At 43.1% G+C, this 24,758-nt stretch overlaps 1 protein-coding gene across 1 annotated transcript; it reads left to right on the top strand.

Moving 5' to 3' along the window:
* Window positions 1-5,709: 5,709 nt before the first annotated feature.
* Window positions 5,710-6,387, top strand: LOC311218342 (gap junction beta-6 protein-like; the record flags this gene model as incomplete). The annotated part of the gene is made up of 1 exon (XM_084300999.1): window positions 5,710-6,387. One exon carries the CDS (start codon window positions 5,710-5,712, stop codon window positions 6,385-6,387), a length of 678 nt encoding a protein of 225 aa, XP_084157125.1.
* Between the last annotated feature and the right edge of the window lie 18,371 nt (window positions 6,388-24,758).

The following is a 24,758-nucleotide window of genomic DNA, read 5'->3' as shown; positions in this document are numbered from 1 at the left end:
TCAGCCAGGCTCGGTGCAGTGACCACTTCCCTGGGGAGCCTGTTCCAGTGTGCAACCACCCTCTCTGTGAAGAACCCCCTCCTGACGTCCAGCCTAAATTTCCCCTGCCTCAGCTTAACCCCGTTCCCGCGGGTCCTGTCACTAGTGTTAATGGAGAAAAGGTCTCCTGCCTCTCGACACCCCCTTACGAGGAAGTTGTAGACTGTGATGAGGTCTCCCCTCAGCCTCCTCTTCTCCAGGCTGAACAGGCCCAGTGACCTCAGCCGTTCCTCGTACGTCTTCCCCTCCAGGCCTTTCACCATCTTCGTAGCCCTCCTCTGGACACTTTCCAACAGTTTCATGTCCTTTTTATACTGTGGTGCCCAGAACTGCACACAGTACTCGAGGTGAGGCCGCACCAGCGCAGAGTAGAGCGGGACAATCACCTCCCTTGACCTACTAGCGATGCCGTGCTTGATGCACCCCAGGACACGGTTGGCCCTCCTGGCTGCCAGGGCACACTGCTGGCTCATATTCAACTTGCTGTCTACCACGACCCCCAGATCCCTCTCTTCCAGGCTGCTCTCCAGCGTCTCATCGCCCAGTCTGTACATGCAGCCAGGGTTTCCCCGTCCCAGGTGCAGGACCCGGCACTTGCTCTTATTGAACTTCATGCGGTTGGTGATCGCCCAGCTCTCCAACCTGTCCAGATCCCTCTGTAAGGCCTTTACGCCCTCATTTGAGTCCACAACTCCTCCAAGTTTGGTGTCATCAGCAAACTTGCTCAAAATACCCTCTATTCCTACATCCAGAATGTAGGATGTGGGATGGTGAGGCAGCCATACAAACCCATCTGAATTAAGGAGAAAAGGCAAACAGATACTACAAAACTGAGTCCTTCTGGATGCCAGAAGGAGGTGAAACAAGGGCACAGGCTGCCACTGACACTTCAGAAGTATCACTGTAAAGTGTCACATTGTTGTTTTGTTTTGTTTTACAGCTGAATTAAATTGGTCTAAATTCTCTGTTATTCTACACATCCAACAGATCAGAAGGTGCCCAAGCTGTTTCATGTAACAACTTTGCAGAGTAATTTTAAGGAGTGATCTGATAAAGATGGGTCTAACTCATGGAGGAAAGTTAGGCACTGTGACCCTCTCCAAGAACCTACTGAGCTTGAGCTGGTCAGTGAGCATAAGGAAGGGTTGATGTCTACTGCACTGGCTTCTTTTTTTCAGTGGTCTATGTGGTGCATTTTAAGAATCCAGTGCCATACATCAGACTTGGAGAGCAGGGCTTTACAGACTCCAGCACCTATGACCGGGTATTTGCGTTAGCCTGACTTTGTCAACAATACTTCAGGCACTGTTGCATAAAATGCGAAGGCTCATTTGTGTAAATGCTGGGATGGCAATTTATGTGAACATGAAAATAATGTTTGGACGCGTGTTTCAGACACTAATGTGTGTGCAAAGATATCGAAGTAGACCAAACAGACAGCTCAAAGACTATCAAACTGTGGTGGTTTTGGTCTTAGCATGACTAAAACGAGTGTTTGAAGAATTAATGTGGAGACAAACCGGTTACACATGCTGAGTTGAACTGGGAAGGTGCTTTTATTGCTGATGTTGTTGAAAAATGTCAGGTGTAACATATTTAGCTCAGCCTTGAAGAAATGAAAACTATTTCCAAAATACAATCTGACTCTATAGCTATATTTCCAGTTGGTCAAAAATAATTCTGCGTGACAAGTAGCAAGGAAGCTGCTAGGTGTTGAAAGAGCCTTGCTTTAACAGGAGTGATGAGTAAGGAGGTTGCTACAGATATGACTTAGGAAAAATCAAAATACTTGTGAACAGCACATTAAAAACCTGATGCTTCATCATAATCAAAACCAAACCTGGCCATGAGGGATGGCAGAAGATTTTTTCCATAGTGGATAGTTCTCTTATCCATAGTGGATAATAAAATGGCAAATGAACCTCAGTGTCAGCTAGTGTAAACTAATACACAATGAGGAAAATCAATCTGAACTATACCTGCTCAAGTAGATGTATGTACCACAGTAGGTACCAGCTCTAGCTGCTAGAAGTCTTAGGAAAAAAATTTGGAGTGACCATGGGAAAGTCAACTCCTTGCTCTGAGATGCCTGAAAAGTGGAAACAAGTAAATAAGGATTATGAGAAAATGATGGAGAATGCAGCAGAAAACATTGTTTTGTACATACATAAACTGTGCATACTGCAGGTACTTGGACCATCCTCATTAAAAGGCATAAAAATTTGTAATGATGATGATAAAAGTACATAGCAGCTCCTGAATGACATGGATGCCAGAAATAAGGCTTTCCAGTGCAAAATACAAAGGATGGAGAGAGGATATGACAAAAATTTCTGCATTCATGAATGCAGAGAGGAGTTGAACAGGGAAAGACAACTGGCTAGCTATTACTCCTAGTGGTGAGGAATCAGGAGTGTCCCATGAAATTATATAAAAACAGGTCTTAAATATTTTTCTTGTTGTTTCACAATACATAGTTAAGTTTTTGAGATAATTCCTCCATGATTTTGTAGATTTTGTGATACATATGGGATAAATGTGAAATATTTTTATAATCCAGATGCAGGCAGCATCAAAACATTATACAAAGCAATGCCAGAAAGTGAACCAAATATTATAAGTATTTACCCAGACAGAGCCTCTGGAGGTGACTATGGGCCGTGAAATGAAGAGATGGAGACACAACCTTTGGAAATCTCTAAGGCAGATTACTGGAAGATGATGACAAGAATTCTGCAATCTGGAAATAAGCTAATAACTGTTTATGCATTGAGAAAACTACAACAGTATTTTCCAGTTTTTATGAAATGCTTTCATTTCTGCATTATCTTACAACCCGCAACATGAGCAGAGGATTACTTTCGAGCATTACAGTTACTGTCCTCAGATTTTTCAAACTTTGGTATTATTTTATAAAATATAGCTGGTTCTTTCTGACATTTATTCTTTTTCCTCTTCTTCCTCTTCTTCTTCTTCAAGACCTTACATATCTGACTTTATTTTCTACACCTCCCAGTGCAGAAGCAATGTCACTTGGCCATTTTTGCAGACACACACACAAGTGCTAGTTTTCTGTAATTGTTATCTATACAAATTACCAGATCAAGCTTAAATTACATTTGAATCACTGCTGATGAAAGCGTTCCTACTTCCAGGCACGCCTCATAAACCCCAGCTCCGTGTTTAGCACAATACGCGGGACAGATAACGCGCACAAATAAAATAAAATAAACACAACCATTCCCAGCGGCGCTTTAATGTTCTCGGAGAAGTTTTTATTATCTCACAGGCGATGGGCACGGCACTTCCCCATCTCCCAGCCTTTTCACACCCCCTCTGCAGCAGAAACAGAGCGCTCTTTACTGACAGGATTTTGGGACATAGAAAAACAAAATCAGGAAACCAAAACTGGGCTGTGAACGATGGTGTGGAGAAGACTGCGAAGGGGCAGCAGTGGGGGTGAAAGAAGAGTGAGAAGGGGCTGGTGCCTCGGGTTTTGGGTGTGTGTGTGGGGGGGAGGCCTTGCCTATCCCCGGCCTGGCTGAGGCCCAGCCCCGGCCCCGGGCCCCGGCCCGGCCCCGGCGGGCGGAGGCGGGCTCGGGGCGGGTTAAAAGCGGCGGCAGGTGAGCGGGGAGGGACCTCAGAGCCGCGGGGCGGCGAGCCGGGCACCGGCCGCTCCGCTGACACCGCCGGACCCGGACCTGAAGCCGAGCCGAGCCGTGCCAGGTGAGGCTCCGCAGCGGCTCCTGCCCGCCCGCGGGGTCGGGTTTGGGGTTAGGGGGTGCCTGCCGGGGACCCGGGTCGAAGGGAAGGGGCGCTTTGGGAAGGGGCAGCTGAGCAGGGGGGTGTCTTGTAGCTGTCCTGTAGTGTTATTTTTATCGTTTTTTTCCCTAAAATTTCCAGCTCTGGTTCAAAACTGTGGTGTGAGCCTGCTCTTAGAGCCTGGGTTGTCCATCCCGATGGGGTGTGCACTCAGATAACCTTCCTTCGGTCCCGGTTAGCCCCCCTTAAATACTTCACTAATATACATGTGTGTGTATATATATATATATATATATATATGTATTTTTTTCCTTATTTATTTGTTTTTTTTTTTTCATATTTATTTTAATGATTACACACAAATAAGAGGAAATCTTAACCCAAAGATGCCGGTATCTGATCGCGGCCATGGGTTCAGGTGATCATCAAAAGCTGCATAAAACCCTGCCGGTCTCAGCAGTGTGAGATCGCCAACAGTGGGAGGAATCGCAGGCACCTTCTCGAGGCTTTTTTATTTCCTTTTACCCAATTTAACCTTTCTTCGTGTGACCTGCTCCTCATGCCTCGAGGCCTGTCTGTACAAGCGAGGCCCTCTTACCAAGGGTATGTGTTGGGGCACGCTGGGCCCTCGGTCATACCCTAACGGCAGCAGCGTGAAGAAGTTGTATTTATTTATTTTTATTTTTCCTGTTATATGAGAACTAGAGGATTTGGAGACTTCACCAGCCGGGTGTTGCAAGGTACCGTGCTCACCCTAAAGCATGTGCACTGCCCCGGGGCAGAAGGGGCTCTGTGGCTCCCATGCAAGGCTGGAGCCCAAACCTCACGGAGCAGCTGTGTGAGCTCCCAGCTAAGGATTTCGTGTGTTGCCCAGTTCAGGGAGAGTTTCCAAATGGCTGCTGACCAGTGAAAGATGAGGCCTGACTCTGATTTCTGCAGAACTTAAGCTTCTTTTTTCACAAGGTATAGATTTTCTTCAGGAGTATGAGGAAGGGAGGAAAGCTGAAGTAGGGCTTAGCTGACATTCAGTCTCCTGTGTATTTTACTGGTGTGTGATAGCATCTAGAAAATCAACATAAACTCTTTAGCTAAGGGCTTTGTCTCTCAACTCTTTGGCTCTGCGTGTCTCCTTTTCTGATGAGATAGGGATGAATGTGGCAGGGCAGGCTCTGCAGTGCCTTCCTGTGCCTGCCGGTTAGCACTATCTATGCACATGGCCCCAACAGAGCTGGCTTGAGGTTTCTCGGCACCACTGACATAATCAAACGCTGTACTTACAGTGATGAAGGCCCTGCCGAGGAAAGGATGCGTCTGAGCTGCAGCAGACAGCCTTGGGGGCCTGCTGGAGGTGTCTGGGAGGAGTGAGGGCTTCTGACAGAGACGGCCAAGTGTTACTTACTTGGGAGGCAAAGCAAGTACAGCCCAGCCTTCTAGGGCTGTGGCGTTGGCAAAGAAATTCTATAAAAATCACCTGTTTTGTCCAGATGTGGCATTAACTTATGCAGTGGTATAACTTTCTATTGCTTTGGGAAACACAGTGGCAAGGCAAAGCAACAAGAGCCAACCACAGGGAGAAATATCTCAAAGGGAAGGACGGCACAAGAGGATGCAGGGAGGAAATATATTCGAAGGTGTGACTTATTGCCTACCAAAAGCCTTGTTAGGAAATCGGGACAAGCACACCTTAATATTTGTAAATATATGGAAGGAGAGAGTCTAATAGGCTGTTTGAATCCATGAACGTACAGATGGTATTAATGAAGGTGGCTTGCATTTCACTACGATTCTCAAGTGAGTGCTAGGAAGTCCTCTTGTTGATAGGAGATCTGGAAATGATTCTTTGCCCCTTGAAAAGTGACTATTTGGTGTTTTATGTCATCTTACAGGTAGAAGGACACAGAAGAGAAGATGGATTGGGGATCTCTGCAGGCCATTTTGGGAGGTGTAAACAAACACTCCACCAGCATCGGGAAGATATGGCTCACGGTCCTGTTCATCTTCCGCATCATGATCCTGGTCGTGGCTGCAGAGAGAGTCTGGGGAGATGAACAGCAAGATTTTGTCTGCAACACCCTTCAACCTGGGTGTAGAAATGTTTGCTATGATCACTTTTTCCCCATCTCTCACATCAGACTCTGGGCCCTGCAGCTGATCTTTGTCTCCACGCCTGCGCTGCTGGTGGCCATGCACGTAGCTTACACCAGGCATGAGAAGAAACGGCGCTTCAGAAACGGTGAGAAAATTGATATAGAAGAGCTGAAGAACGAAAAGATTCACATTCGAGGTCCCCTGTGGTGGACGTACACCAGCAGCATCTTCTTCAGGATCATCTTTGAAGCGGTCTTCATGTACGTGTTCTACTACATGTACGATGGGTACCAGATGCCTCGCCTGGTGAAGTGTGATGCGTGGCCCTGCCCCAATGTAGTGGACTGCTTCGTGTCTCGGCCCACCGAGAAAACCACCTTTACTATTTTCATGCTTGCTGTGTCCGGGATCTGCATGACGTTGAATCTGGCTGAGTTGTGTTACCTAGTGGCAAAAATCTGCATGAAACACTCCAGGAAAACAGCAGCTTTAAAATAATCTCCCAGTTCCAGGATGTCCTAGCTCCCCATTTTCCTCAAATTTTCTTAGGTGTCAGAAAACAATCTGCAATATTTTCACACTCAAAAGGACAAAAATAAAAGGGCATATTTTTATAATGATAGCCTGCTTGGGAAGCTGACACTGAGGCAAGTTTCAAGGTTATGGGCTAATTCAGTATTCTTGCATCCACAAATAGAGAGAAAAGTCTTTTGGCAGCAGCTTTTCCAAGTTTGCCTCCTGCTGTAATGGTCACTTCTCAAAAAGGGGGAGTGGAAAAGCCCAGAGAAGGCTCTAGTGCCCACAAAAGAGCAGGGAATCACAAACACAGTGTCAGCTTCAGAGGCAGGCCAAAAACAAAGGGTTTTGGTCAAAAGTGGGAGGAAGGGTTTTTTTGGGAGGAACTTCCAGATCCTGTAGAAGACAGACGGGGTCATTATAGCATGTGTCCTATTCTCTCTAAGTATTCTGGAGAGACATGAATTCCTTAGCAAATGCTATCAGCTTTGCTGGGGACCAGCATTTTTTATTATTTTGTTTTTTTCCTGCACTGTGGAGCCACTCATATGTGGCTGGGGGTGGCCAGACTCAACTGCTTGTGGTCAGTGCTCCTCCCTCCACTCCCAGGGGCTGCAGCAGTCAGAGGAATTAAGTTTATTTTTCCTTCTTTTGGTCAGGTGAAAGAAAAGGGCTGTTGCCTCCCCAACATTTTGTGGAGAATCTCAGTATGGTAGATTTTATTTGATAACACTTTATCACCTGACCGGGCCTCCTTCAGCTGTGTCCTTGAACATTTTTTTCAGTAAAGATCAAGAAAAATTGCCTCATTGTTTCATTCTGTTTGTTTTCCAGAAGTGCTTCAACACTTATAGCATGATACCCAGTAGATTGCACCTATTGGTGCTCCTTCCATCAGTTTTTTTTGTTGTTTTTTTTTTTTTTTCTTCCCTTTATTACTCATCCATCCTGTGTAACTTTTCTTCATGAAACCTTCTCCCACTCTGAGGTACCTTTGGAGTGAGTGCACCAAACCACTCCCAGTCTCTGACATTCCACATTGTGAGACTGAAACACCCTTCCTCTTCTTGCCATATGTTCAGCAAGAATTACAGACAATTTGCAGAGCTGAAATAGCAAAGTGCCCTAATCAGAAATGAGGAGGATCTTGAGAATTTGGTGTTTTTCTTAAAGTTCACATTGCTGAGCTGTGAATTGTACCATACTGACTTGATCTATGTGAGTCAGTCTTTTCTCCAGAGAAGTCTTGAAACGTGTTCTGCTTTTATGCCTGTCCTAGGCAGCTACACCAGCACATGGAGCAGTGCAGCGAACCTCCCAAGTGCCTGCCCGTTGAACTCACTTCTAGAAAGCTGCCTGTTTCTCCTTGGCTTTAATAATTAGCTTTCCTCCCAAAAGAATGAGCGTTATCTTAGGTTCTCTTTTTTGCATCTGTCTCCTCAAATACTTTTAAGTTTATCACTGTTGGATAAACAAAGCTGCCTTAATTAAGACTCGTGACCCCTCACTGTGCCCTGGAAGTGGAGCACAAGCAGGCTCCCCTTGCTGGTGTGCTGCATCCAGTGTTGCAGCTTGACTGCAGATGGAAATCTTTCCTCTAACAGGGGAGCAGGGAAAAAAAATAGGAACAACATCCTTGGAAGCATGAACAAAATGATGGAAAGTCAATAATGAGAAACTGGAAACCTGGTCTCTGAAAACATCCTTAATTCAACTCTAAAGAACAAAGTTTGGCACATACAAGGTTTGTGCTTGGTAAAGTTCCTGCATTGTTCTGTGTATGAGCACAAAGAACAAGCTATCTACATTCCCGGTGCTCTAGTATTACATTTCTTTTGTAACAACAAGATTTTTATTTTCTGCCGAAAGCATGATTAAAGCACTTTTGTGGTGTCTGTTTTCTGTATTACTTCTATGTGCCATGTATTGCCTAATGTGTCTAAGGAAAATCTGTTTACTGCAATAGAAAACGTATGCACCAATAATACATTTAATAGCCACGAGCTACTGTAAGCATTTTATCCTTCTGCCACAGCTTGTTTTCAACCACTTACACTGCCTTTGCTACCAACTACATCCTGCTGACTTCATGAGCCCTTAGTGGAAGGCCACATGTGTGATCAGTGCTGGAAATCAAATATGTTGTGTAAATCCTTCCTGTACTAGCAGTATGCAGCTGGAAAAGGCTCATATCAACCTAACCACTCCACTGGGGGGAGAATTTCTTTTCCCAGTGTGCCTTTAACTGGAACTTCAAATAAGCTGCACCACAACTGATAACACCAGCAAGATGAGGTTAAGTATCTTCAGCTAGCAGTTTAGCAACCAGGTTTTATATAAGGGAAAAAAAAGATAGAAATTGGGAAAGTGGCTGGAAGTGGCCAAGAGAGGAGTTCAATTTGGAACTGCAATATCAGAGAGTAATAGCTCTAGCAGGAGGTGTTTATTGTCTCTGAGATTTCTGTTTATGTTTTTATTTTTCTAAAAAGCTGCTTTGTAGGAAAAAAAAAATGTTCAGATAATAGAAACTAAACACTTTGCACCTATTTCTGTGTGCTACATTGCATGGTTGACCTACAAATAGATTTGATACCGATTAAAATACAATGCTGTTTTGGAATTGTGTGTGTTCTTTCCTGAAATACACAGTGTCTACACCTTTGGCATGTGGCTCCTAGACTTTGCAGAATGAAGGTCACGAGTGCTGAAGACTTCAGGCAGCAAATCTGAAGTCCTGACTGTAAAGAAGGCTGACTCCTTACTGCCTGGAGTACAGCACAGCAAGGATGTAAAGTGTCAAATAATGTGGTGTCCAAACTGGGAAGTGTAGGAGTGGGACAGGCTAGAATTATACCTTGACTGAAATCACCAGAGGTTTTCCATTGGCTATGACAAGGCTAAACTTTCACCCCAAAACCTTAAAACCAAGCCTACAACTATGCTTGTCAGAAGGGCAGCAAAGCAAACTTCACTATTAGCTCATTGACCCATCTAGAGAAAACAAAATAAAACAAAGAAATATTCCCCTGGGTGAAAGACTCCATTAAAAGGAAGCCAGAAGTCCGCATTCTGACTCCTGGGTATAAAAATACCTAATACAGTGTTGTGATAATACCGTATTATTTCCTATCCAACAGCAAGAACATAAAAGACAAATGGCAGGGTCCATACAGAGATGAGCACTGCTGTACCATGGAGGTTCAGTTCAAAACAGCAGCATTGTTGGAAGTTGCTTTTTTTTGGTAAAAAGTAAATATACAACAACAAATATACAACACCAGGAGCACATTACTAAAAACAGCCCTATGGAGGTTAATTTCTCATTTTCCCTAGTTACAATTCCTTCCCCTACAACCTAGGCTAACGTGGCTTACGGGCAACAAAATCATAACGAATTTCACTGTATTTTGTGGTTACCTGTCCTGATAACCAGGGCAGTCACTAATCTGGGTGTTAATTCCAGTTTTCCATAGATTTTCACCATCATAGGATGTACACAGTCATTTAAACCTGTTTGTAGCTAAGGCAACAGCAAAAGTAATGGTAACTATCCAAGACTTAATTAGCTAAGACGAATGGTAATGATCTTCAAAGTACTTCAGGAGCTACATGTACTTTCTTCCCCGTAAAATCACCAGCGGTAACTCAGTGATTATTTTTACACCCACCTGCTCTATGCCCACAGCAATCCATCTAATAAAATAAAGTCCTCTCCAAGCATCCTGCCAGGCAGCCAGATGCTTGCATCAGCCTTTCTGGTAAAGGAGTGCTACCACACCAACACGACTTAGCATTTAAGGGAATGTGTTTAGAGTGAACAGGCAGGGAACTTACACAGCCGAGCTATGAATCACTGCAGGTTTTGGATGGATTACTGTGCTTAAATGATGTTTTCTATTTGCTTTTTCATTGTGTCTTTGAAGCTGTTCACATAAAGCCTTGCTCTCAGGCTTTCCAACAGCAGTGTGCATTCTGTGCACTCCTAAAACCAAACAGCATTTCAACATGTCACTCATAGTGCCCCGCCTGATAAATGCTGCAGCCACGCCGGTCCGAAGCAGGCAGCATTTTTCAGTGGGCAAGCTGTGCTGGGCACACTTACTGGCTTAGGCAGCGTATATCTTTGCTGTCCTCCTGGCAATTACGGTAATACAGGCTTGTCAGATGTGAAAGAAAATAGCAGTTTTAAAACTGTTTAAGGCAGAATTGTGAAATTTTATTAAAAACACTTTGCAGATAATTTTCGACTGAGGTTCAATCCCTAAGAGAATACAAAAATTACTCCTCCAAGAGATCCGCCCATTAGCAAGACTGCAGCACCTTCTTTTGATAGGGAGACTGTAAAATTTTCTGTCTGGTATCCAACATTGCTCTTGTCCTAAGACTCCTCTCACTTGATCTGAAAGTATTATAGCAGTCCTAGTACAGGCTTAGCCCCTATGCCCCTTGTTCCTGAGTTTTCCCAACTAAGAGATAAAGACGATAACTATGTCGTGTTCATGGGGAGCAGGGATGGTTAATCAGGCATTATTTGTTAAGATCATTGCAATGACAGGTGCCAGAAAAAGTATTTTATAATCACTGTGTGGTAAAGATTTCAAACCTATTGTGTGTTGCATCATTCTCGTAATACCTGCTTATGGTTAGTCATGTCCCTGCCCTGGATGCTGCGTCCTGTCCAAGGACTGAGCATTTAATATCCGGTGTAAGGAGCTGCCACAACCTCTCCAGCACAAATTAACAAAACCAAACAGATCCATGCACATGTGCACCCAGACACCGAGGAACAACCTGACTGAATCATTATCTAACTGTTATCTGATAGAAGACATTGCAACATGGATTTGTCAGGAATGATTTCTGCCTAGGCCATGATAAAAGCTTTTGTATATAGCAGTAAAATAGTTGTTAATGATTCATTGTCAAAGTGTGAGTTTATCCCAAGTGCGATAAACTATGCAGCTGGGAGGAACTGCAGGTGCTTGGGAAGACAGGCCTGGAATTCGATGAGATCCTTATCACCAGGAGAAATGGTATAACCAACGCAGTTTGAGAAGTTGGGAAGGACTAAAGGCTATCGTTGTGAAACACTAAGCACTTGCAAAATTGTAGGATGGAGAACTGTTCTGAAGCAATGAACAATTTTTGAAGGGAAGAGCTGGAGTTTGTAGTAGACCATCAATGGAACATGAGTCAATAATATTATTGACTCGGAAAAATATCATACCAGTATGTATGAAAGGTTTGCCAAAAATATGATGTCTGAAATGCTTTCAGTATTCTTAGCACCTTCAAGTCCTTATCTGGATCCTATTCTGGGGCACCTTCTGTTACAAAAGCCCGTGTATCAACTGGAGTTGGGAATAATAGACAACCAAATATCTAAAACACAGAATTTGTGAGGAAAGCTTGAAAGAAATGGGCCAGCCTGGAAACATCTGAAGGAAGGTCCACAGAACTCCCCAAATATGCAAAAGATTGTGGCAAGGAAGATGAGGATGCTGTTCTTTATATCCGCTGGCAACTGGGCAAGAAGTAAAAGGCTGATGTTGGAATGAGAGGTGGGTCACTCACTGCAGAAAGCATGCTGTGAAGAGGGCTGAGCACTGAGTTAGAGGACAGACTTATCGTCACTGAAGATTGTTAAATGACAACCTAGTCCAACATCTGCTGAGGGTGGTCTAGATATAGGATTCTGCTATGGGACAGAGGGAACTTCTAAAATCTGTGGGTAAGGGGGTCCCAACTGAAGAGTCAAGTTGTACAGGCTCTTTTTGCTGAGCCAAAGCTCAGCTACTAAATAAAGATCTTTTTCATATGAATTCAAATCTACGTGTCAGTGTACAGGTCTGTCCAGTGTGATCTCTATCAGCAGGGTTTCTTTCTGGTTTTAGTCATTCCAATAACACATTCTTGCACCGTAATAAATTCCACTTGACAAAAGCATACAAGGTGGCATACATGTACAACTTTATCCAAGTAAAATTGCAATTCATATAAGTGAAGTTGGTGATAGTTGTTGTTTTTTTTTTTTTTTTTCTCTCCTCAGCAGAGTGGGTAAAAAGCTCTTTCTGCCTCAGTTTTATATCTCACAAAGCAGGCATTCCTCGCGACAGGAGGAAGACCAAAACCCAGACCAATTTTCAGCTCTGCTGCCCCATTGGCTATCCATAGGTGGAGTTCCCTGCAGCCTGGTCTGCATCCAGCAGTTTCAGAGTGCTAGCAAGCCGTTTTGTGTTACCAGTTTCTTTCAGTTCAAACCAGACCATCGCATTGTGCAGCAGCTTGAACTCTGCAGAGACAGTTTCCCATACATGAGCTCTGCTTGTTTTTCCGCTCCTTTTGCTGTTCCTTTCTTTGGAAGGTATCTGGCGTTTGAGACCTTGACAAAGTCGTGATGTATGTCAATAAGGTATTCCTGGTAAATACATTTTATTTGTTCTTACCCTGAGTACAATGCAAAAGAACATCAGGCGAGCAGTTTCCTTGTGCAGAAGCTTTGGTTGTGGTTTGGCATTACAAAGCATCCACTGGTAGCACTTGTTTAGGATATTAACGTTGATGTCATTGTTTCCTACTCACCCCTAACCCCATCCATGTCTCTCCCTCCCCATCCAACACAGCACCTCTGCTCCAGGACCTTTACCGTGCCAGCACGGTTGTTTGCACAGCTGCACTTGGCACCGCATTTGGTGACTCTTTTAGCCGATACAAAAACAAGTGTTTCGCTTTGGTGCATTGATTTTTAGCTGGACCAATTCCTTGATATGGCTTACAGGGAGGGCACATGAACTAACGCTTCTGCTGACGTGACTGTGGGGCAGTAGGCCATGGTGTTGGGCAAGAAGAGCTGCAGGGAGTGAGCGGAAGGGGTGGAGGGAATGGCAATATGTTAAGTTGTATTTGCTGCTATGCACAATGCAATTCCAAATCACAGCCTCTGGCTGTATTTTCATAGCTGGCTGCTACTAGAAAGGCAAAAGTCTTCCTGCCTTTTACCTCTTTTGCTGCTGTACCTTCCCTGCTCTCTACTGGCCCTGCTTCTCACCTACTGCCCTCTTGTCCCTTGCTTCAGCACAATCCCCCCTCAGCCCTTGTAGGAGTTGTTTTAACTCACTAGCTCAACAGAGAACTGCCTGAACTCTGCCTTTTGTTCTGTTTTCAGCTCAATTTGCTTCCTGACGGGCTCGTGGCAGGCATTAATATATTTCAAATATCAATATTTGTCTCTTATTTCCTCACTTTTCTGTCAGTAGTTTGGAAAACAAACAGAAACTTCTTGCCATGACCAAGTGACAAAAAGTGACATTTATTTTAAGATTATGCACATCCTGTATCTCTTTTTGATTCTTCCTCTGTACAAATACCTGGCTTGAACAGTTGTAATTTTTCCTCTTCTTCATCACATGGAGCTTTTGCTCTCAGAAGAATGACCAGAAAGCATCTGTTCCTACTAGAAATCACAATAACTCCTATTACAAATATAAACTAATTTTTATAATACAAAATAATCACAATAACTTTTCCTGTCATCAGCTCTTATTTGTTAATATGTTCTCTAACGTGCTTCTCAGTAGTGTCTAACAGAACACTAATTACTCATTGGTACAATAATAATAGTAACTATCATATGAGATTAAGCCAGAACTCCAATCTTTTTATTACCAATTTATTTAATAGCTAATAGGTTCCAAAGTGTTTTGGTTCATCCGTGTAGAAAACAACTAGAGAAGAAGACTTCACTTCTTGCTTGAAACTGTGCCTCCTGAGGGGACAGCAGTCTTTCTCAGCATTTAAGTATCTTTGGTGCCATCTTCTGTAGCACAGTGGCATGTCAAGCAAAGTTCTTTTTATTGGCATATCATGCAGGGTGCCACAACGAGCAGAAATGAAGGCATTCATAGCTCTTTTTAAGGCTGTGTGGATACAAGTAGTATCAGCACTGCTGATAGCCAAGTACCACCTTGAATCCCACTTTTTCTGCTAAAGGAACCAGGGTTGTCACCTGTGTGGAGGGCTGGATGGAAGAGGAAAATTATGTAAATATGCATTTTAATGTAAAAAAATAAATATGGACTTAAGTTTTATGCTGCTATCTAGTGTTAATGCAGAGAGGCCTTTGAACATAAAAAGGACTTAGGGATTTGGCACACACTGAAGCCTCTGGCAGTGCTCTAAACCTTTAAAGACAAGTGCTGATGAGGAAGTTGGCAGGACAGCCCCTTCATGGCAATCCTACTGTCAGAGTGTCCAGGGGAAGAGACACTTCTTAACACCTACTTTTAAACCCAAGCATATCTTTCTTCTGAACAAATTCCTCATGGAGACAAATCCTATTTTTTCTCTTTCCCTCCTAATTTGGCTTCAGATCCTCACATTCTGGTACATGACTAAAAAATAACCCCTCATGCCTCCTCAACATGCCTTCATGCTTGTGTACTCATCACTACATAATTAGTCCTTTATTTTTAAAGCTGCTCCTTTCAGGTTTCCCCTGGGGATTTGGCCTTCTTGCCTGTGAATTTTCTACAGCTGTCCCAGAGAGGTTTGTTGACAGCCCAAAACTCTTCTTGTAAGAACCCAGAAGGGAATTCCTGGAAAGGAAATTGTTCATGGATAGGTAGTCCCATGGTGGGCAGCCACAGCATCAAATTATCCCCATTTGAAGATGTACTGAATTCTATCTTAAAAATCCTTGGTGTTGGTACTGAAAAGCTCCTCTGAAACCTCACTGCTCTCCTGATCAAGAATATTTTTCTAACGAAAGAGTGTTAAGGCCAGTTTATAGAGCTGGTGGGAAATACCACTTAGCACCTGCAAGATACTGAAAAAGCAATCATGGAAACATGAAGCACTTGTATTAAACCTTTCAGACAGATGGTTGGAAGTGAGATCTTTCTCTTCTTCTTCCTAAAATCAAACCTTTCAGCTCAGGGGCTTCACTGCATGAAGGAAGCTGTAATGTCAGGAGCTACAGGGGCTGCTGGGCTTCCCCCCCTTGCCACCATGCCCCACTGCTTCAGGATCCACACTGTGATACTACAACACTGACAATCATGGCAGCACCATGTTTTGGATGTATCACCCATCTCTGGTGATAATCATTTGCCCAAGTGCCACCACTAGTGCTTAGGTCAACATATATCACCCTCCTTAGTATTTTCAGCTGAAAGATTTAAGAGGTAGCAACCAGGCGTTGTAAGGATAGAAGCACATGTGGATCCTCTGGTTCAGTTTGTCACTGGTTCTGTGCTACACTCAGCTCTTCAAAGTGTCTCAAAATTTTTCATGAATGTTATTTTTACTGAATAGAGCAACAGAGAGTCTCGAAAACAATCTGCTGTGGTCAAGTTTACAGCTCTCTGTAAACATCTGTAGAGTACAACTGCACAGAGCTGTAGAGTTACAACTGTAGAGTAGCTACGAACAGAAACTTATATGCTATTGCTGAAGAGTCATTGTGCTAGAATAAATCATTTTGTCCAATGTTTTCTTTTCTCAGGGTAACAGTCAAGAACACACAAAAGACTGATCAAAATGTAGGGGATAGCAAAATATTTGAGTACTGATGCTGAAAAAAATTAAGAGCTGCCTTTAAATCATCATCTGGACAGAGCTGCAATAAATTAGGTACTTTAAATGGGCTGCACACAATGGCATGACAGCTGTCCTTGACTGAGGGAAGTATTTGAAAAAAATGCATTTAAAAAAATATTGCCCATAATGCCTTCTTTTCCTAGCATAGGCTCAATCACAGGTACAGGTGCTCAAACCCTGAAGAGCCAGCCTTGCCATTTGTAAAACTTGAGGAGCATCTAGTAATCCTGCAAGGGGCTGATGCAATGTCACTTCCATTGTGTCAATGAAAGGATCCAGCCTGACACAGGGGCCATAACTGCTGCCTGTGAAGCACCCCAGCTTGTGGGGCTGGAAGCTCTTTGTACAGGGCACACAAGCAGTGGGAAGGCTTACTCCATCATAAAATCATAGAATGGCTTGGGTTGGAAGGGACTTCAAACATCATCTAACTCCAATCCCCCTGTCATAGGCAGAGAAGCCACCCACTAGATCAGGTTGCTCAAGGCCTCATCTAACCTGGTCTTGAACACCTCCAGGGATGGGGCATCCACAGCCTCTCTGGGCAACCTGTTCCAGTGCCTCACCACCCTCTGACTGAAGAATTTCCTCTTAACCTCTAATCTAAATCTCCCCTCTTTTAGTTTGTGTCTCGTTCTGTCATTATCTGATTGAGCAAAGAGTCACTCTCCATCTTTTTAATAGTCCTCTTCAAGTTTGAAAGGGTACAATGATGTCACCCCGGACCCTTCTCTTCTCCAGGCTGAACAGCCCCAGCTCTCTCAGCCTTTTTTCACAAGAGAGGTGCTCCAGCCTCTTGATCATCTTCATGGCTCTCCTCTGGGCTGGCTCTAAGAGCTCCACATCCTTCTGGTGCTGGGGGCCTCAGCCCTGGACGCAGCACTCCAGGTGGGGCCTCACCAGGGCAGAGCAGAGGGGCACAATCCCCTCCCTCCACCTGCTGCCCACCCCTCTGTTAGTGCAGCCCAGGACGCAGTTGGCCTTCTGGGCTGCAGGCACACACTGCTGGCTCGTGTTGATCTTTTTACACAGCAGAACCCCCAAGTCCTTCCCTGCAGGGCTGCTCTCAGTGAGTTCTTCTCCCAGTCTGTGCTCTTGTCTGGGATTGTCCCAGCCCAGGTGCAGCACCTTGCACTTGGACTTGCTGAACCTCATTAGGTTCACGTGGGCCCAACTCCCAAGCTTACCCAGGTCCCCTTGGATGGCATCCCTTCCTTCTTTGGTATCAACTGCACCACTCAGCTTGGTGTCATCTGCAAACTTGTTGAGGATGCACTCAATCCCAGTGTCTATGTCATAGACAAAGGTATTAAACAGTGCCAGTCCCAGGACAGACCCCTGAGGGACACCACTCATCATCAGCCTCCACTTGGACATAGAGCTATTGACCACCACTCTCTTTGTGTACAACCTTCAGTCCAACTCCTTATCCACAGAATGGTCCACCCATCAAATCCATATGTCTCCAATTTGGAGATCAGGATATCATGTGGGACCATGTCAGAGGCCTTAGAGAAGTCCAGGTAGATGACATTGGTTGGTCTTCCCTTGCCAACTGATGCAGTCACTCCATTGTAGAAGGCCGCCAGGTTGGTCAGGCGTGATTTGCCCTTGGTGAAGCCATGCTGGCTGTCCCAGATCACCTCCTTGTCCTGCATGTGCCTCGACATTGCTTCCAGGAGGATCTTCTCCATGACCTTCCCAGGCACAGAGGCAAGGCTCAACTGTCTGTAGTTCCCCAGGTCCTCTTTTCTACCCTTTTCAAAAATGGAAGTGCTGTTTTCCTTTTTCCAGTCACCATGGACTTTGCCTGACTGCCAGGACATTTCAGACACGATGGAGAGAGGCTTGGCAGCTCCATCAGCCAGTTCCCTCAGGACCGTGGGATGCACGGCATTAGGTCCCATAGACTTGTGTGTGTTTGGTTCCATCAGGTGGTCTCAAACGTGCTCTTCGCTTACAGCGGGAGGCACTTTGCTCCCTGAGCCTCCATCTATGGGTTCGGACTTGGTCTGAGGGAAACAAAACAAACTCCTTTTGTGTGAATAACTTTTATTTCGGATACACCTAACGCAGCATTGCGGGCGGGCTGGGGTACACCACCGTGAGGCGCTGCTGCGCCCCGCGACATGGCGGCGGTCGGTCCACCTCACGCCCCGGCGCCCTGCCCGCTTCCACCTCTGCCCGGGAGCCGTGGCCGCCGGCGGCATCGCTGTACCGGCCACAGCCACGGAGCGGCCCTGGGACAAGGACGGAGTCTCCAGGGCCAGGCTGGGGAGGGAGGCGGGCAAGGGGAGGGGGAAGAGGGAGGGACGGGGACCCGCTGCTGCCGCGGGGGCTCTGCCGCGGGCGGGCGGCTGAGGGCACGGCCAGGCAGCAGGTAGGGAGCGGCGCCCCCCCTGCTTTCTTCCACAGCCCGAGCTAAAATTTGGGGGCTTACTGTTCGCCCCGGTTAAACGAGCAAAGAACGGACGCTGTCCGGGCTCCCCCGAAGGAGTTGGGCTTTGGCTGATTAAAACAGCCTCGCGTAAGTAGGGGGGGGGGGGGGGGGGTGTCCCGGGCTGAGGCGCCGAGGGAGCCGGCTGGGGACTGGTAACGGGGAGAAGTGTCCAGAGCTCACAAAACACCTCGGGAAACGCAGGGGAGAGGGGGGAGACGGATTTCTGTGTGTGTCAGGGATTGTCACGGCTGTTGCCGGGCAAGGGTGTGTGTGTAGGGGATGTTGTTTCTTCCCTAAGGGTTCCCGCTAACTTTTGAGCATCACTGTGCGTTGCAAGCCAGTTTTACACGAGGAGAGCAATGAAATCCAAGATGTACCACGGAGACAGACTTACTTCGACCCTTGTACCACACAGAATGATAAAGTTAACAAACATAACCCAAGATGCTTCTGGCATTTCATGTGCTCAGCTCTGATTTACCTGACCGATCAAGGGTTTCACCCGTATTGGCCACACAGAGACCAGGCTTTTGCCTCACTCTGGTCACATCTGTGGCCTGAGAATTAACCAAAAACATGCCAGTTGCTCACTTGTTCACTTGGGACTCTAAAGGGATGCAAAGTATTTTAAATGCGTAAATGCTCTTTAAAACTTTTTGGAAGATATTTATAGCTCGATTAGGCAAAAATTGGCCAGTGTTAGCAGGAAGGAAGTTGTGTCTTTTTTTTTTACCCCATAGGCAAAAAGAGTATCAGAGGTATTTTGGGTTCATCCCTGACTTGCTGAAGAAATCACATAAGCCTGGGGTGTTATTAGGAATCCTGAGTGTGTGTTAGTTGTGTAAGAGCCCGACGTAGATGTGAAGAAGGAATTGAACTGAACAGCCAGAGCAACTAGAGTTTCCCTTTAAGGGAACTTGGGAAAAGGGAAAATCCCACCAGAGCACTTCAGAATTAAACTAGAAGAAAAAGTAATTAGTTTCCATAAGACAAAAATGCACTTGAAGAAGTTTGAACAAGCTATCTGGCACTGTCTGCCTTGCAGTTCCTGTAACGTGCCTGAAGTCCCATCATACCTCAACCTGTCCTTTGGGTGCCTGCTTCTCTGCGGTGAAAAAGGGTCTTGAATCTTTGAACCACCAGAAAAGCTCATCTTTCCTCTGTACATCTGGGGCAGGGGGTGGGACGCTCCTTACTGTGCAGTTTTTAGATCCGTGTGGCTGCTCGTATGTGGACACCTGACAGATCTGTCTCATTCATGCTTCACTCACTCGGGATGTAGGGACTGTCCCCCTCACGCTCGACGGCTATTCCGTAGTGCCCACTCTTCCGTAGCTTCACACTCTTCTCACCTTTCAGAGTGTTTTATTGGTAAGTCACTGTCTTTTAATTCCAAAGTAGAGCTCTTAGATGGCATTTCAGTATGCTGGGGAAGAAAAGGGGTTACTTTCTGTTCCAGTCTTTTTTCCTTTGAGCAGTGAATCTGAGCAAAGGTTTGCTATGCTGGGGAACAGAGGAGTGTAGCAGGTGGAGTGTAGCTCTCCTCCTGGGCACCTTGCACTTTTGCTTTACTCAGGACAAACTTTCACTGAAGTCAAGAGGTTTTGCCTACAATTTAAGGAAGGGGCTCCACAGTAGCAGTGAGTTTAAGACAGGCGATTCTTTTCTCACAAGTGTTTAAAATGTAATGAAAGTGATAAAAGAAGCCTCTGAAACTGTTACACTGAGCATAAGAAAGATATCTTTCATGCCCTCATTCAAAATAAGTTTATAAAACAAATTATGAAACTTCAGCTGTTGTTTATCATATATGTACGTGACCAGATACCATTAGATTTTCACTGGGAATTATAGTAGCTCATTCTGTCCCTCCAGATCTTCCAGTTTGTCTGGAATGACACAGCCCACTGCAAACTTTGTGCAAAGTGACTACTACTTTTGTTGGATATGAATTGCCAGAGATAAAAAAATGATACATAGTGACTTGATCTTTTAGTGTAAAAACAAGGAAGTATGGCAAGTTGTGTTCTCTTTTAACAGCATTTTTTTTTCTCATACTGGTTTGTAAAGCCTAGATAATTTTGAAGATGAAAACCCAAATTCCAAGATATTACCGACTACCACAAGAAATGAAAGAAAATGTGGGCTGAATTCATATTCTGACAGAGACTTGTTAGGTCTCAAATAATTACTAAAGGACTTTTTTTAGATATATCAGTATTACAAAATCATAAACATACCAGCTGTCATAATCTGGTAGTATATGCAGCCTAGCTGTGTAATTATTTGTGTGTATGTCTGTATATATATATGCCTATATAAACATACATGTATGAGTAGAATTATAAATAAAATATCATATTTCATACACTTGACAGTGATAAACATCTTCTGTGACAGGGTCAGAAACACAACGAGAAGTAGTAACTGGCAAGTTATAAATGCCAGATGAGAATTATTTCTCTCCTGTAGAGGGGTATATTTGACATAATGGCTTTTAAAATTTATTCTCTGTCTTGCTCATTCTCTTTGTCACACACACAAACAAATGCAACATCCACAAAGCCTGTTTGTACTTGTATTAAACTTGGTAACCAATGGCAGAACATTGATTTTTAAAGATAATTCCATGCCATTTTTTATGAACAGACTATTTTTCAGTTTCTGTCCCAGCAGAATGATTTTTTTAAGTGACACAAACAATATACAGCTCCCAGTTCTTATGACACAAACCCAAGGTGCATGAAATCCTAGCTTTTCATACTATTGAATTAAGTTGCTTTCTGGGACAGATTCTCTGTCATTCTTTTGCAAGTATTTCCCCAATAATTTCATGAAATACAGATAAAGATGTTTCATTTTTTAAACTGTATTTTTTTCCAATCGCAGAAAGAAAGAATGTCTCCCTTCACAAACCATATATGAGACTAGGGCTAAGCAATTTCCTGTCTTTGTATTTGAAATCGTGATCAACAGTGCTGGAAGCAGCACTGTACAGCTAAACTTTAATACTACAAAAGCAAGCTTGGAAATGTTCTCAGCTAAAATACTGAGTAGTGTCTGTTTAAATTTAAATGTAGGTGTTTTGTTGTTGAACTCAGTGGTGACTACTCAAATATTCTGTGAGGTCTGTGAGCTCTTGGATTTAGTCTGATGTCATTTAATCATTATTTATATCAAAGCACCCCTTTAAAATGGTTGGTGTTATTTTTGGATGCATTACATTGGCTTTAGGAATTACTCACTGGAGTATTTGTTAATGATGAAGGGAGATAACGGACCTGGATTTCTTCAAACCCTCTAGCCATTGGAACTAAGTATTTTCGCATTGTCTTTGGAAATTGTGTCCTTCCCATATTTTGGTATAGGCGATACAGATCTGTGGTGAAGGCAATGATTGCTGCAGTTGGTACCAAGATGAACACTGAGGTTTTCACCTCCGTGCAGTTTAGATGCTATGAAGTATCCGCTCCCTTCTAAAGGACTTTTTCTCTGTGTACTGCATGGATTTTCAGACTTTGATATAAATCTTTTATTAATGTAAGCAATTAGAATCCCTTTTAAGCGTATCCTTTGAGAAGTGCATCATTGTGTCATACCTTTGGTGTCCTGAATTATCTCAGACTGGGCATTGCTGGCCTGCAGCAAAAAGGGAAAAAAACATCTTCAATAGTATTAGTGGATGGAGAAAGACTGAGAATAAATTTGATTCCTTTGCTTTTTACAAGCTATTATTTTTGTTCTTCCACTAGTCAGTAGATAATTCTTCCAAAAAAAATCACAAAAAATCCTACTTTAATTGTAGTGAACATTACTTATTGATGTGTCTATATTAAAAAAAAAGACAATTGTTGTCTGTTCACCTTACACTGCAGGGGTTATATTTTTTTAGGATGGCAGCTTGACTTCATTTTGGGGAAAGTAGTATCTGTTTTTGTCAAGAACAGTTTGCAGCGCCTAGCCCAATGGAAGCAAGGGTGACCATGCTGAAAATGGACCAAATTTTTGAAGATAAAGAAAATTTGGTGTGCTAACTTTTGCCAAACCAGAAGCTTTCTATTACAAATATTACTAACAAAAGAACAAAACTTAATTTTGACTACTTTTTACTTGAGCCATCCACTTTGCTTATCTGGACAGAAAACAAAGAGCGAGACAAATTGAAATGATAGACACAGAATAATGCAAAGGATAGGAGACAAATGAAGTGCTGAATTTGGTATTATGCTAAGTTTCCTTAATCTATCCAATATCACATTATTCCTTTTGTTGTTGCTACACAACAACTTTTGCAGTCAAAATAAGAAAATTGCTGAACAACACTAAGATAGAACTAAAATGATAAACTTTAGATTGAGGATAAAACATAAAAATCATATAAGGATACTAAATTAGTGTTAAAGAAATAGAATATCCTAACAAAGTTTATGCAGCCTTGGGTTAATATTTTGAGGGAGAAAAATACATTCTTTAGAAACACTTTGAATATACTTCCAAAAAAAAAAGAAAGATTAAAAATTGTTTGGGGACCAGAAGCATTCCTGCACAAAATCAGTGTTTCAGAATCAGTATATTAATACCATAATTTACAATTTATCATGCTGTGGTGGAAAAGGAATTCTATAACATTAAAAGCGATGAGTTTTTGTAGGATATCAAATATCTATTGTTAGGGAAGTTTATGCTGAATTAACTTTCTGAAGATAAAAAGTGTATTAGCATTCCAGGTTTTCCAAAAATGTTGCTTTTTGCGTGGAAGAATACTGCTCTGCAATTACAGGTACCTCAGTTCCTCGTTGTAAAATCAAGTTATACAAAAAGAACAGTATAGAAAATTAACAAAATGACTACCTTAACTGAGAGCTTCAAAGGAGTTCAGTACTGACTTTGGAAATGCTTCCTCTTGAAATTCAGCAACACTGTTGCTGGAAATCACAATAAATTAAATACCAAAAATGATCAGTTTTCTCACTGGTAATTTCCTACATGTAATGATGAACTCTTTTTGGGAATTGTAACACATGCAGGTACCTGGACAAAAAAAAAAGATAAGTATAAAGCTAAAAAGAGCAAAGTGCAATTCAGTTATACCAATAAAAGTAAGCTAAAATTTTTAAAGGAGGGATAGCAGGATAAGTTTTTTATAGTGATTTTTCTTGCATGTTGATTGTTGCATCTGATTTGTAATTACAATTAATTATTCCTGAAAATATTGAAGACAGATGAAAGTAAAGTTTTGTGGTTTGTTTTCATTTGAAGGTTGACATCTAAAAGGTAGAAGTGTGTTTGTTAGGAGAATGAAATGTACTTTTTATGTATATTCCAGCATGTTCCAACTGAAAACAAGCCAGGGATAACAGAAGTGATGCTAGCAAATTATAGCTTGTTTCTCAGTTGAAGACAGCTGACAAGGAATCTAATTAAATTAAAATAAAATAAAATAAAATCTTTAAGCCTTTCCAAATCAGAATTGTGTCACTGCCTAGAACTGAACATGGGAAGCCCATCATATATGAATTATTGGAAGCCACTGATAATATATGCCAGTTTCTCACACAAGTAAGAAAATGTCATTTTATTTCTCTGTGCACAATTGCCGAAGTGCCCTGAGCTGTGGTGGTTTTTTTTTAGAAATAATTTTATTGACTTTGCAGTACATTAACCACAAGTGGCAGGACATTAGGGAAAACATTATAGAAACCTTTCCACTGTTCCTCTCAGAATTTGTCATTTTCCTCAATATTTTTAGATACTCCAATAATTCTCTTTCCAGAAATAAACAGACTCAAACATGAGTAAGCTTGGAGGACATCAGTGTTGATGGTGTGCTCATAGAATTAAACTGTACTTTGATAGTTTTTGAATAATTGTCTGTTTGTATAGGGTTAAAATAGCAGAGACCTGAGACATTACTTGTCCCCTGAATGCTATAACAAATAAATCCTGATAACAAAAAGATATTGTTAGCCAAACTTTGTATCACACTGTGATACAAGTGCAGTCACTTTACGAGTAAGAATATTCTAATTAATTGAACTAATTTCCATCTGTTCCTTTCTAAAAATAGGCAAGAACAGCTAGAGACATCTCAGGTGGAAGAAACAAAGAAATGGCATTGTTCAAAGATTTAAATGTAGCAGAAATTCTAGTTCTGAGTGTGCCTTGCCTGCCATTGTGTGTAGACACACCTGCAGAGGCTAGTGAGAGCATCCTGTGCTCTCCCAGACCCCTGGCTGCCTGGGACGCAGGGTTTGTAAAGACGAGATCCTTTAACATTGCTCTGCTTGCTCTTATTGTAGGTTAGAAATCTGGAACG

The sequence above is a fragment of the Netta rufina genome, assembly GCF_964035555.1.
Source record: "Netta rufina genome assembly, chromosome: 1".
NCBI classification, from domain to species: Eukaryota; Metazoa; Chordata; class Aves; order Anseriformes; family Anatidae; genus Netta; species Netta rufina.
The sequence above is the reverse complement of the archived record's forward strand: the minus strand, read 5'-3'. Positions and strand labels throughout refer to the sequence as shown.